At 36.6% G+C, this 15,145-nt stretch overlaps 1 protein-coding gene across 12 annotated transcripts in view; it reads left to right on the forward strand.

The window, feature by feature from the left end:
* Nucleotides 1-15,145, forward strand: part of LOC137021752 (copine-5) — a 349,050-nt gene that overhangs the window by 136,881 nt on the left and 197,024 nt on the right. For 4 of the 12 annotated variants that reach the window (XM_067388644.1, XM_067388646.1, XM_067388645.1 and 1 more), the window contains exon 1: nt 3,195-3,546. The exons of the other annotated variants lie outside the window; for them this stretch is intronic. In XM_067388644.1, the coding sequence (XP_067244745.1) occupies nt 3,437-3,546 (110 nt within the window). In that variant the 5' untranslated portion in view covers nt 3,195-3,436. Of the gene's footprint in view, nt 1-3,194; nt 3,547-15,145 lie in introns of those variants that run through there. 12 annotated transcript variants of the gene reach the window in all.

The following is a 15,145-nucleotide window of genomic DNA, read 5'->3' on the forward strand; positions in this document are numbered from 1 at the left end:
TACAGTCCCCATTTTTACGTCAATTATTTGCACATGATTTTTAAACAAACAATGAACACTTAGCTTTTAGGCAATGGGAAGTGTTTGCAAATAATGGCTGGCTTTTCTGTGGTTCAGCTGTTATTGCGGATTGGGAAACACACTGAACTTGTTCACTTTGGCTCTTGGGAGCTGTCCATGTGTGGTGGTGCTGAATTCATACAATCCTTCCCAATCTCTTTCTCTCTCTCATTTATTTTCAAAATTATGGATGTGTGTGTGTGTTTTTTTTTTTTTTTGGAGAATTACAGATCTGTAATAGAAGATGGTGGTAAATGTTACAGAGGTACTTCATCAGCTTTAGCACAGGATCATTAGTGAAGGCCTTGCATTAGAAGGTTAATCAGCAATGGATAATAACGTAGAGGGGATGAGGCGAGGTGTGACACAACTGCAGTCAGTTTAACCAATTAGAAATTTGCTTCAGGGATGAAATCACAATCATATATGACCAGGTTAAAGCAGTATATCGTATGTAAAGTGGTATCTTTGTATAAAAGATTTACATGACAATAGCCAGTTTGGAGGTACGAAAGTATAATTAAATTTTTGTATATAATTTCATTTTGATTTGATTAATGGTTGTTAAAGGGGTGGTTGATTATGATTTCACTCTTTTAACTTTAGTTAGTGTGTAATGTTGCTGCACAAACAACATTTGCAAGTTAGAATGCTCAAAGTTCAATGCAAAGGGAGATATTTTCTTTTAAAGAATTCTCTGTTTAAGGACAGAGAATATATTCTCTGACTCCATAGGCATATTACAACAGTTCCCACGTGAGCGATTTATAGATTATCATAACAGAATATGCTTTTTAATGACTTTAATATAGTTAACTCCATCAGCTACATAAAGTCATCAAGTAACCATTCAGAACCGTCCTGTTGCATTCATGTTGTCACTTGTTCTTGAGACTCTCCATCATTGTCAGAGTCTGGTTTAAACATAAAAGGCTGAACAGTTTCTGACATTTGCGTGAGGTAACATTAATCAGAGCTGCTAACATGAGCTCTTGAAACTCCGCCCTCTTCGTAGGAGCAGCAGCTCAGTTGCATTTAAAGGGACATACACAAAAACTGAGCGTTTTTGCTTGCCCTCAAAAACACTCAAATTTAACATGGTATAAAAAAAAAAAAGATCTGTAGGGTATTTTGAGCTAAAACTTCACATATACACTCTGGGGACATCAGAGACTTATTTTACATCTTGTAAAAGTGGCATTATATATATAACCCCTTTAAATGACAAATCTAGTATCATCTGCATCAACATGGTTCTCTTCTTTAAAGGTGCAATATGTAAGATTTCTGCAGTAAAATATCCAAAAACCACTAGGCCAGTGTTATATATTTTGTTCACTTGAGTACTTACAATATCCCAAATGTTTCCAACTATTTGTAAATCGTGGGAAAATTGCACTTATAACCAAGGCTCCGGGACGTATGAGGAGTCGCCTGTCAATTGCGTCATACCCGGTTTTATTTTGTAAAAACCATGGAAACACCAAAGACGCTTTAATATATAACATGCTTTAATAGACAAGTGAACAAGTGTTTAGTTACCTTTATAGACATAAAACTAATTGTTGTTATATAGCTCAACACATTTAGTCTTATTGTTTAAATCAATTTTCTTGATTTTTTTTTTGCGAGTTCCATGCTTTACCACGCTTCAGAGAAAAAAAACAATTTTGTCAAGTAACATAGCATAATCAGATGCAGCTTTATTTTTAGCAACAGTAATAATTTTCTCCATCATACAATACTTTTTAAAATGAATTGCATGCCATTTATCAACACAAGCCATCCAATATTTAATATGATATTCTAAAATTGATCTATCTTACTGCAGTGTGTCTCAAACAAATGTCTCTCAGCAGCCGCTGAACGCACAGAGTAACGTTATAACATCATTTTCAACACACTCAAATGTATCTAATATGATAAACAGAGCTGCGTTACCTCATACTCATGACCGGAAAAGCAGAAGCAGCGCCGGTGACTGTGTCATAATAAAAGTTCCGCTGCTCGTGAGGTGTGTTGCACAATCGCTCCAGCGGCCTCTAGCTGACAGAAATCCTACATATTACACACCTTTAATGTACAGTTTAGGGATTAGCTGTAGAATTCTTTACTTTAGAGCTTTTTATTTACTGTACAGTTTATTTATAGCAGACAGATAAGGGAATATTATATCCATGTTTGAGACACAGAGAGCAAAAAACAAACACACACCTACACACACACACACCTACACACACACACACACGTTTGTTTTTGTGAATTGTGGGGACTTTTCATAGGCCGCAATGCATTTTATACTGTACAAACCGTACTTTCTATCCCCCTTCCCTACCCCTACCCCTAAACCTAACCATCACAGGAAACTGCACACACCTTTATTTTCTCACAAAAACATCATTTAGTATTTTTATTAATTAATTTACATTGTAGGGACCGGTGGCTGATCCCCACGATGTAGGTGAACTCAGGTTTATATTACATCGTAATATAAACAAAAGCACACACACACACACACACACACACACACACACACACACACACACACACACACACACACACACACACACACACACACACACACACACACACACACACACATAGTTGAATTCTGTGTTAATGTGCCAAGTTACTATAGCAACATTATAGCAACTATACTTATTGGCAGAATAATTTATTTATTTTATTTATTTAAAATGACAGATTTTTTATTGAATAATTATAATATATAAAGAGAATTTATTGAACATTAGTGTCTTTTTTTGCTATATATATATATATATATATATATATATATATATATATATATATATATATATATATATATATATATATATTAGGCTAATATAAAAAAAATCACTATTTTAACACCAGTGAACTCTCCTTACACTGGTAAAATCAGTAATCGCACCGTGTCTCCCGTGTCCTAATATATACATGTATACATTAAAATGATGTCTTTTAGCACAATATAATTTTGATTCGCCTTTTATTGACTTGTAATCATCCCTTCGCAGCGCTGTAAGCAGACCGCCTCTGTTCAGTGGAGAGCAGTAGTACGCATGGGCGTGTTGAAGATAGTAGGGTAGGGCTGGAGCGCGCGCTGGATGCTCTTAACGAGCGCACATGTAGAGCACTTGATGTGCAGAGATCATCTTCTCTCAGCTGATGAACGGCAGCTGACCACCAGATTCTCCAGCACAGTTTTAAGCGACTTTCCCCCGACTTTAACCCCATTCAAGTTTCTTGAGTTGTAGGGGGGCTCTTTATTAATACCCTGGCCTTGTTAACTCCGGGTTGGTCCGAGCGGGACCGTGAAAGCCTCCGCGGGGCCAGGGTGCGCGAGCCGTGGAACTGCCCCGAGCCGCGCGCGCTCATGGAGGGAGACATCATGGACAAACTGGAGGACATGGCTTCGGTCTACGAGTTCGACCCGTTAACTGGGAACATCCCCGCCACCAAAGTGGAGATCACAGTTTCATGCAGGTAAGAAAACCGGCGCCCGGTGTGACAGCACGCGCAGTTAGAGGGGAAAAAATGCGCGTGCATCACTAGGCTACATACGCCTCTGCTATAAAAACCTCTCAGAATATATCAACGACGTTTATAGTGCTATTTAATGTAGAGAAGTTATCCAAAACTATGATTCTTTTGGAAACGACACTTCAGTAAATAGGGAAATTATATAAATAGAAAAACATGTGTTTATAACACTGAAAGAAAGCGTTAAGTGTAATCGACTCGGGATTTTATTTTTTTTTTAACATGCGTATACCTATATATTTGTAGCTGTTTGTACAGTTAAGATGATTTTTTTGAATTAGGAAGTTTTGTTTAAGGGTGGGGACAGTTACCAATAAATGCAACCAATCTATGCATTAATAATACATGTTTAAAGTGTTTAAACTGTTGAATAATATGATACTATACTGTATATGCCGAGGATATGCATAAACGAGTTCACTGATTTCTCTTACACACACTATGGATTTATTTATGCAAAAGTTCATTGAATTATTGGTAGGAATACGTGTTACTGCACGTGTGTCGAGATGTAACATCTGTTATGAATGCTTTGCTCTCATGTTCATTATATATTCTCTGCTAGATATCGTCACAGACTCTATATGTTGAACAGCAGCTGTATAGCTGCACTCATTGATTGATTGATTGCCTGTGTAAACACACTCTCTCTGGCTTACATCTGTATTCTGCTTTACCTGAATTTGATGCAACATGTATTTTTTGTTTTTGGTAGTAATTGCATAAACATCTGGATTTGTATTTTACCGATTGTCCTTTTTAAAAGGTTGACATAAGTAGAGCTTCATGAGATTTTGACAGAGGATCAGACTGACATGATCCCAGCAGTTACTTTGAAGATAGAGCAGTTCCTCGTTTTGACCACATGCAGAAATAACTTTCAAGTGGACACATGGAAAATAGCACTGTGCAAAGCTCTTATATTCATGCAAACTTTTTTGGATTACTAGTGTTACTGTGTGTTAATTGGTATTATAGTGACTCTCGCTAGAGATTGTGATCTTTAGCCTCCTTGTTAGAGTGCCCGACTCCCGTGCTTTTGGACCCGGGTTCGAGTCCTGCTTATATATTTATATTTATATTATATAATATACATATACATTTTTTTACCCACACGTGACAGCAAATAAACATGATTATCTTAATATTTTCTAATATAATATGTTTTAATAACATAGTTCAGGAGGAACAAGTCAAATACATTCATTATGTCAGCTCATTACGTCATCTCAACCAGCTGTCAACAATCTGTAATCAACATATCTACCCAATCAGCATGAGTTCAGGCCTATATATAATCACAGTCAAACTCACCCAAGGATCCTCGACAGTTTCCAGAATCCCTCCACCACCCCGTCTCCTCACACTCTCTGGGTTACTTCATATAATCTAAAAGGAGGGAGGGGGGGTACTCTGTGTTCGGGCCGATTACCGAGCTCGGAGCCCTCTCCCTGGACAGCACGCCAAATACGTTTACCAATTAATTTACCTGACTTATTTGTAAGTGTGAACTCGTGAATAGTAGCTTAAAGTCAACACTACCTTCTTTAAGATGTGATTTTTTTTTTTACTAAAAATCCTCCCAGTCTACTGATTGTAAGTCTCGTATTAAGATGTCGATTTACCCTGATATCAGCTCAACATGCAATACAAGAGAAAACTGACCAGCTATACCGTATGTTACGCTGACTGATTGAAACATCAGGAATTTCCCAGCTATTGATTCACTCGTATGAATATTCATATTTGCGTGCTGGAAGTGGTAGTCTTTTGTTCATTGGTTGAATATAAGTGTAAAGACATTATTTAAAAATGAAATCTGAATTGCATTGTACCAAAGTGATGATACATGAGGCAGATTCCTAAGAGATGATTAATTGCATTTAAATGGAAATGAATCCCTGTGGAATGGATAAGTGCAATTATTTCTAGCCGGGGTGATTTGTCTTGATTGCAAGTTACTTGCAGATCAAGGAAGAGAAAGAAGCCATTTGTAGATGGTGATTTATGGCTGCCTGCACCTGTGGACCATTTGTCCCTTTCCTGCATGTATTGCTAACATGCCATTGATAAATAATGAGCGATATTGATTTGTAGGATCCTTTGAGGACAAACTGTGTGAAAATATCAAAGAATAATATGTGTGAAATTCACTGGCTAATTTCCAATGCTCTTCTATTATATGTGTCATACAAAAGCAGCATTTAATTTCTTTGAGAACCTAGAGTTACGATGAATCATGCCACAAAAATAACGCTATTTGCACTGCCAACATGCTTAATACAGCACATTATGAATAGATATAGATGCACACATGTATATAATGCATATTTATTGTGCCCTAATGACCAGCTGACTTTACATAATCCATTATTAAAAAAGTAATAATTAATTACCGATCTGGATTGTAGAATGCAGTAATGGGGTGAACATGACCCCAGGCAGTACGGCAGGATGCGGGGATTGACATACAAACGTGATTTCATTGGTTCCATGAAACAGGAGCTTCATTTACCCTAGAGACCTCAATTGGCATTCCAGTCACATATATAGAGCCTGACCGAGAGCTGTTGTCATAGAGTGACAAACACAAGGATCAGTAGATGAAATCTATAATGGATTTCAACAAGTTTGTATTCAAAGGTCCGGCCAACAGACTCCATTGCATCTGACTGGTCGTGTGGCGGTTATGCGATTTGTACGCTAAAAGGAAACTGTGTGGGAGTTTGGATCACATGGTGGTCTTTCAATTTAAGCTCTTTTATTATTAATGAGATGTGTTCTTTCAGTGCATATCATCATGATGACTTTGGACGTAATATGGCAGCCGCTTTCTTTTCAGGAACTCCTTCCCAAGCAATTCCTGTTATCAGAATGCCATTTTTTTGTTCATGCAACATTCAAGAATTCATTTGGTTGCTTCTTTAATAATCTAAAACAGTCAAACTCACCCTCTTCCTGTTTATATAACACATCCAAATCTCTAATTGGTGCCTGTTTAGCACCAAGAAACACTTGGAGCTCATTATACAATCCAGATACAGTAGTTGAGTGTTGCTTGCTTTTGAAGACTGTTTTTACCTACTGTAACTAGACATGTCCTGATTTTAAATGCAAGCAATAAATTATTCAACATCTTTTCAAAAAAAGCTTGAAAGGGATGTGGCGCAAAGATCAAACTTGTGTTGATTTGTATTTATGCTTCTGGGAGACTTTTGAGCGGCGAGGGGAATGCTGTGATGTTTTCCAGGTGCGCCCTGGGGTGGAGCTCCCTTGCATTGTTCCTTTATGATTTTGTAAATACTTTATCTGTAAAGTGCAAGATTCACTAGAATATGAGACTCATTGCCAATATTTGCCTCCAGAGACCGCACCAGGTTTATTACCCATGCAGTTCATGAGATAAAAGGCGACATACGTGCACTATACAAAGAATCCCTCTGCTTTCATATTCTCTGAGCATTGTGGCAAGCGTGATGTTTGTTGATTGATTGCTTCCAGCAGCCAATCACAATACAGATAAGCATCAGTGTGAAATGTCAGCGTGTACCTGGGGACAGATCTCTCAGAAACATCCCCCACTCTCCCGTCAGCTCTTCAAACCACACAGATTCACTGTTCTTCTCTGGATTCTGGGGAAATAAAAATTACGACCTGTCTTTTGCGTGTAATTACAGTGATTTTAGAGCAATTACTGGTTCCCTTGTTAAAATCCCTGTCACAATGATAAGGCATCAGAAACCTGTCAGAGAAAAATCCTTGTGATGTTTTTCTCTTGCTCGGGGTGGGCGAGATAAGGCTGGGATTACTGTAGCCGGATAAGGCGGAAGGCAGATTATACCACACGCGGTTCAAGACTTTTCAAGTGCTATCGACAACGTCGATCGTCAAACACTTGTTTTATTTATCAGGAGAATTGCTGTCTGATTACAGAGATATGCTGTCATCTAAAGCAAGACATAACTGCTTCATTGGCCTTCACTTGAAGTCCATAAAGCTGAAAGTATACTTTCATCTTCTACCTTTCGCTCTGGTTTGCGCTCTCTGTGCATGATGCAATTTTCATCATCAGTACTTGTGTGCAGATAACAACTCATGTACAAGTGATTTGAGCTCTTGAAAAGAACGGTCATCTAGACTGTGTGCGAGATGGAGCTGAATGCGAAAAATGAGGCTTAAGACAATAGGATGGCTCATTTGTAAATTTAGGGATGAAAAGGATGCTCAAGTGCCCTCTTTACTGCCCCAACTCACCCTTCACAGTGGTCTACAACCTACAAGTCCATACGAGTTATGTCACCAAAATGCTGTAAATGTGGCTGAGAATGCCATTTGGTACTGTGAGAGAGTGAGATCAGTGAGATGCTAATTAACTTAGTAATTAAAGTAATGGGCAGTATTGATTAAGCAGTGAGGTAGCATTGTGAAACCCTACTTGTTCAAGTGTTTGTTCGAGGTTCTCTATTGGCTATTTAGAATCAGAACAAGCAATGTCCAATTTGAGAATGAAGGACTCTTTTGATTAAGTTCTTTTCAATTGATCAGGTAAACCATCATTGAAGTCACTAGTTATTAGTTTGAGTTTGGTTGGAGTTGGAGTGGTTTCAGCATAAATGACACTCACTTAACTAAATCGGATGACTTATACTGCATTGAGATTATCCAGCAGGCTACTATACACATATAATATAATATAATATAATATAATATAATATAATATAATATAATATAATATAATATAATATAATATAATATAATATAATATAATATAATATAATATAATATAATATAATATGTTTTACCTATATTGGGTGTATTATATAACAAATATATATTATATTTTATTATATGGCTCAATGACATGACGAGTCATTTTTTTGTACAAATGCGTTATAATAAGATAGTAGTACAGTAAGGTAGTACAACTAGATATCGCTTATTGAATCCAAAATGTTTTAATTATATTTTGCTACATATTCAAAATTTTAAAGATTTTTAAGTGTCAAAAGGTCATTCGGTTTATCCATCCAAAGGCCAAAACAGCCATTTCATTTGTGATTAAAATATCTTAAAATGTATATATTTTTTATTCTGGTATTATTTTATAAGATCATATATTAATATAGTGCAAAATTTCATTGATGTCATTCGGAGTAACCAATATAAAGGGACCATTTTGTATCAAGTCATGCGGTCAGTATCATGTGACCTCATTCAGACGCCTGCAAAGGACCACATGGTCGTGAAGCAAAGTAGTTAACTCTTTTTAAAGCTTTGAAAAATTCATTTTCACTTGCTCATACGCATGTCCCGAAACATCAGGTCATTCGGTACAATCGCTATAAAACATGGAAAATGTTGTAATATTTTAAAAACATGTACTAAATATAAAATGTTTGATTGTCCTTTTGTTAGCTAGCAAGCAAGGTAACTAGCTATGTAGCTAGATTTCAGCCTGTTAGTATTGTTTGAAAATGTTGCATTTGCTATAATCAAAAGTGTAGTTCGGTAAAACCGAAAATTTTGGTTAAATCGAATGACTTTTTTTGGTGACAAATTTTGTCCATCTTGTAAAAAATGACAAAAGCAGTGTTAATTGATTATAAAAACCACAATCTCATGGTTAACACTTAATAAAACTTTAAATTAATTATATCTCCATTATGTTTTTTTACACTTTTAAAAACCTTCCGCCAATGACTCAAATATCAATATAATTCAAAATATAATTAAAATATCTCCAGAAATGTTTTAAAAACATGAAATGTAATGTAATATAATATTTCTTTTCTATTTTGGGTATAATTCTAATTTAACAAATACATTTATTTTATTATATATCAATATAATTCAAAATATAATTCAAAAACATCTCCAGAAATGTTTAAAAACATAATTAAGAAAAAAATAAAAAATAAAATAAAATAAAATATAATATAATATAATATAATATAATATAATATAATATAATATAATATAATATAATATAATATAATATAATATAATATAATATAATAATGTTTTATACCTATTTTGGTTATTTTTAACAAAACGTGAATAAATTACTATTTTTTAACATGAAAATATTATGATACAGCTTTAATGTAGCAAGCCGCCATATAGTTGGTAGTGTAACTATTATTTTTTTCTTTAAACAGTAGCTTTCAATTAGCTGAACTATTTCTAGAGAGTACTTTGTAGCTTAGCTTGCTATATTATTATTTTTTTTTTATCAGCTTGCCCAGCACTACTAATGAGGTGATTTAGCTTCATGCAAACTATTTATAGTACACTTATTCCTCCTGGAGAAACCCAGGTTAAGTGTTTTGTGCCAATGGTAATGATTTATGGATCGGCCCTTGTGGAGTTTGAACCAACAACCATTCGATTATAATCCAGAGGTTGTAATTACTACAGCCCAAGTGAACCGCAAGTGGTCCATTGAGCACTGATTCTTCATTCTCACATCTCACAGAAACTCATATTATGCAGTAAGCTTTGGTTCAAGGTCCCCTAAGAGTTTCTTGAACTCAGTGTCTCTCCAGGTTGTTATGCTGGGCAGCGGACAATGGCGCTCCACGGGCAGGTGGCATCGCTTGCGCTTCACTACTCCCATTTACAGCCCTTAATATCTCCTTCGATTCGCTCTGCCCTGAATACTGAACCGAGTGGGTGACTTCCAAACTTTTAAGCCTCTCTGCAGATAGTCTGTGAGGGGCCATTAGGAAAAAAGCCTCTCTTTATTAAAAAAAAGAGGACTGAGAGAGAGTTGGAAGCAAAGTGGATGTCTTTGAGGTGAGCAGTGTCGAAAGCCTGCCCACATTCTGCAGTCACTCTAATGGCAAAAACATATTCAACAGACAATCTGCCATGAAGATGCAGTCCGCTGAAGCACTGAGGAAGTAAACCAGAACAAACTCAAGCCAACAGAGCAAAAGAAATTTCTTGAAGCAGAATTTTGTTCATCGTCGCCGATAAGGATCACAGAGTGAATGGTGCTCGAGGCAGAGGTGCTGACAACCCTGGAAACCCCAGCGGAGAACTAGTCCAGCCTGAGCTGTTATGATCACAAGCAACATTGATTTATCTGGTCCTCAGAGGTCTGACCCTTGTTCCCTGTATTCTAACATGTGCAGACACATGGCAATTGTCGATTTTGACTCAGTCTCTCACAAATAGCTGTTCAGTATGGCTGACTGGTGCTTTTTATTGTTTTTTTTCTGATGGACGTGGGAGAGATGCCGTAAATAACTTCATCCAATTGTTCATTTTCCCGGTCATGGTTGCCATGCCGGCAGAGAGCCCGAGTTTTCTTCAGTTTGATTTGAAGCAGAAGAGCCTCTCTGTTGTGAATTATTTTTAGTGAGTGTGTCCATGAGCCACTCAGCTCTACTGATTTTCTCATATAAGTGATTTTAGAAAGTATTCTCTACAAATCCATGTTAAGTCGGGTGCTAAATTCTTTTGTTACTGAAAGATTCATGCTGTACTCGAGGTGTGACCTGGCAATGGCTTTCTATATTCTTTGAATCATGAGTGCCCTTGTACAGATACAAGTTGACCTTATTAACATTAATATTGATTCACTAAGTTTTTAAGTCTTGATTCTAAGTCAGTATTGTAGCATAAGTAGTCTTCGTTTCCTCAGAAAAGTACATTCTAGTGTAGTGTGATTCCTGAACGAGTAACCGATTCTTTTCAGTAAATCAGAATAGGGCTTTTCACACTGCGCTTAAACACGGGTTATCTTTGTTCTGAACACCACTTTTAACCCAGGGTAAAGGAATGTTTCACACTTGTAATTTAGAAGCGGGGTTAACACCCCTTTTTACCCAGGGTTATGAAACCCTGCTCCGGAGCAGGGTTTGCACCATTTTTGTGGCGTCCGTTCAGTATAAACACAATAGTACAATAGTCGGCAATACGAGGATGTGCAATACTAGAGATATGTAAACAGGTCACGTGCAGCATTTATCCAATCAATGATACTGATGCCACAAATATGCAAATAAGAATGATGAACCAGGGTTTAGGAATGTACAATGTAAAACGCCAGCTTATGAATACCCAGGATTAATTGTTAACCCTGGGTAAATTATAATCAGTGTGAAACCTGAAGCAAGATAACCTAGGATTACATTTACCTAGGGTTTAAAATGACCCAGGGTTAACTATTTCAAGTGTGAAAGAAGTCACCAGAACTGTTTGTCTACCAACATTTTAGATAAATTCCCATAATCAATCGTTGTTAAAATTAATGATCAATTAATTGATTAATCATTAACTTTAACCTCTTACTGTAAATCCAAAGCAAGTGGTTACTCAAACCCTTGCTTAAAGGTGCCCTAGATTATGTTTTTAAAATATGTAATATAAGTCTAAGGTGTCCCCTGAATGTGTCTGTGAAGTTTCAACTCAAAATACCCCATAGATTTTTTTAATTCATTTTTTTAACTGCCTATTTTGGGGCATCATTATAAACGCGCCGATTTATGCTGTGGCCCCTTTAAATCCTGTGGTCCACGCCCACAGAGATCGCGCTTGCCTTAAACAGTGCCTTAACAAAGTTTACACAGCTAATATAACCCTCAAAATGGATCTTTACAAAGTGTTCGTCATGCATGCGGCATGCATGCGTCGGATTATGTGAGTATTGTATACTGTTATATTGTTTACATTTGATTCTGAATGAGTTTGAGGCTATGCTGCGTGGCTAAAGCTAACATTACACACTGTTGGAGAGATTTATAAAGAATGAAGTTGTGTTTATGCATTATACAGACTGCAAGTGTTTAAAAATGAAAATAGCGACGGCTCTTGTCTCCGTGAATACAGTAAGAAACTATGGTAACTTTAACCACATTTAACAGTACATTAGCAACATGCTAACGAAACATTTAGAAAGACAATTTACAAATATCACTTAAAATATCATGTAATCATGGATCATGTCAGTTATTATCGCTCCATCTTTTCGCTGTTGTTCTTGCTTGCTTACCTAGTCTGTTGATTGCACATCCAGACGTTTTGCCCTTGTCTAATGCCTTTCATAATGATAATGTTGGGAACATGGGCTGGCATATGCAAATATTGGGGGCGTACACCCCGACTGTTACGTAACAGTCGGTGTTATGTTGAGATTTGCCTGTTCTTCGGAGGTCTTTTAAACAAATGAGATTTATATAAGAAGGATGAAACAATGGAGTTTGAGACTCACTGTATGTAATTTCCATGTACTGAACTCTTGTTATTTAACTATGGCAAGATAAATTCAATTTTTTATTCGAGGGCACCTTTAACCAACACAAAATAGGTGTCGTTTTAAAGCTCAGAAGCTTGGCTTTACAGTGAATATAGGGAATATGACCATAACTTAACACACGCTTTTAAATTTGCTGACATATTAGATTGCGTAGGATCCGATTGCATCGCGATCATGACGCAGTGTTTTCCAACGTCATTTGAAAGTTTAACCAATGGAAACTGGATCTCGGGTGTGGTGGGTGTAAGTTTACATGTCATATGTTGTTAGTCCTTCCAAATTGCTTTTCTTAAGAGCTTGTTGGTACTCTGTATGGCTAATGTTGCTAAAGCTACCATTGTCTCTGCCCGTTTTCACTGATGTTCAATCAGAATTATCGTAAATATGATTTTCCTAACAAAATTGCACAAAAACTCCCTTTGAAGTCATCCACTTGAATGTGTTGATCTTATAATCTCGACTTAAGAAGTGGAATTATGAAATTTCTGATAGTACATGAAGGCAGGCAGACCAATGCTATGTCGTTATTTTTATCCCGCCATGCTCACTGTTTGCATAATTCATAAACGCGCATTTATTATGCACAGTACAGACTGTTGACTGAACAGATAAGTCTGAACACAGTTACTGACAGTTTCTGACATTTTCAGTGCATGAGATTGTCCTGTTTTGTTGTTGCCAGTATGCCAGAGCATGAGCTCTTGAAGCTCCGCCCTATTTTCGAAAGGGGGCCTGGAGCAGCAGCTCATTTGCATTTAAAGGAACACACACAAAAACTGGGTTTTTGATCACCCCCCAAAAGTGGCAAATTTACATTCTATGCTATAACATGCTATAGAGACTTATTTTACATCTTGTAAAAAGAGGCATAATAGGTCCCCTTTAATACATTTAAAACGCTTTTCTTTTTCTTCATGTGTCTGCTGCATGTGTTTTGCACATGAGCCGCACACACCTCAGAACTACACTCTTTAATGATGACTATGCTTAATTGATCATCAATAAGTTTTATTGATTAAATAGATTTTTGTAGTTTAGTTTAATTCTCTCTTTAAAGTGGAGATTGCTGTTGTATGAACAAGTTATCAGCTTTATGCACTGATCTATAATTATCTATAATGGTATTTTCGATTTCAGATTTACCCACTGCAGAACACAGAATTGTGATTGGTGTTGCTTTTTCTTCCTGTGTGAGTACTGTAGGTGGTTCTTGGCCAGGATAAACTGCAATGTGGAGCAGACTTTATAGTTTTAATGACTTGAGAACTTCGCAGCATAGTCTGCAGCATAATCACTCTTAATCACTAATGGCTCTTTGATGTGCATCCTTAATTTGTGATGAACACGAGGTCCTCCTTCAAACATCTTTCTATTCCTCTGCTATCCAATTGGCTTTTAACACACTTCCTCCGTTCCATCTGCATTTGACTCATGTGCAGAATCTCTTCCTTTTTCTATCAAAAAAAAAAAAAAGGATCTGCCTCCTGTTCTTTGTGGCTAAATTGACCAGACGCGTCTGGCAGTGTGGACCCTTTCTCGAGCTGATAAATGCTCCAGGCCGAGTGAGAACACCGTGAAACTGAAAGGAATGCCGATTGCGGTGACAGAATTGGATGTGTGTGGGACAGTGGGACGCCCCTGTGCTTCCGTCTGTCTCATCACACACGCATACAGATACACACCTGGTTGAGAGCTAGTGGAGCATCGAGGGACCGGCGTTTATATGCACACTGGCTCAAGACTACCAGTGAGACAGGTCGAGACTGTATTACAAGAAAGATGGTCTCATAACGAGTCTCAAAAGTTATAATTAAATGACTGGAAGATGAAAGGAGTTTGACACCATTGGGTTTAAAACCAGTGATGTGGTTCAGCTAATTTAAACTTAGTGAAAGTATTTCAGTTGGAAAGAAATCTTGCTATTTGAAAGGATAGTTCACCAAAAAATTCTTTCATCATTTACTCACCCTCATGTTGTTCCAAACCTAGGGCCCTATAAAATCCGTTTTAATTTTTCTGGATTCTGTTTTTTTCCGTTTTATTTATTTTTTTACTCCATTTTAATGGTTAAATTAAATTTTAGAAATCAAAAATCATGTCTAATTTATTGAAATAATGAATCTTGTCCAATTTACCAACAATTTAATAAAAGTTTAACAAAAAAAAAAAAAAATTTTTAGGGCCCTACGTTTTATTTTTTCCCCCAAATTTTATTTTTACCAAATTCTGTTTTCCAAAATTCTGATTCCATTTTAATGGTTTAATTCCATTTTAATAATC

The sequence above is a fragment of the Chanodichthys erythropterus genome, chromosome 6 (genome assembly GCF_024489055.1).
Source record: "Chanodichthys erythropterus isolate Z2021 chromosome 6, ASM2448905v1, whole genome shotgun sequence".
In the NCBI taxonomy this organism is placed as follows: Eukaryota; Metazoa; Chordata; class Actinopteri; order Cypriniformes; family Xenocyprididae; genus Chanodichthys; species Chanodichthys erythropterus.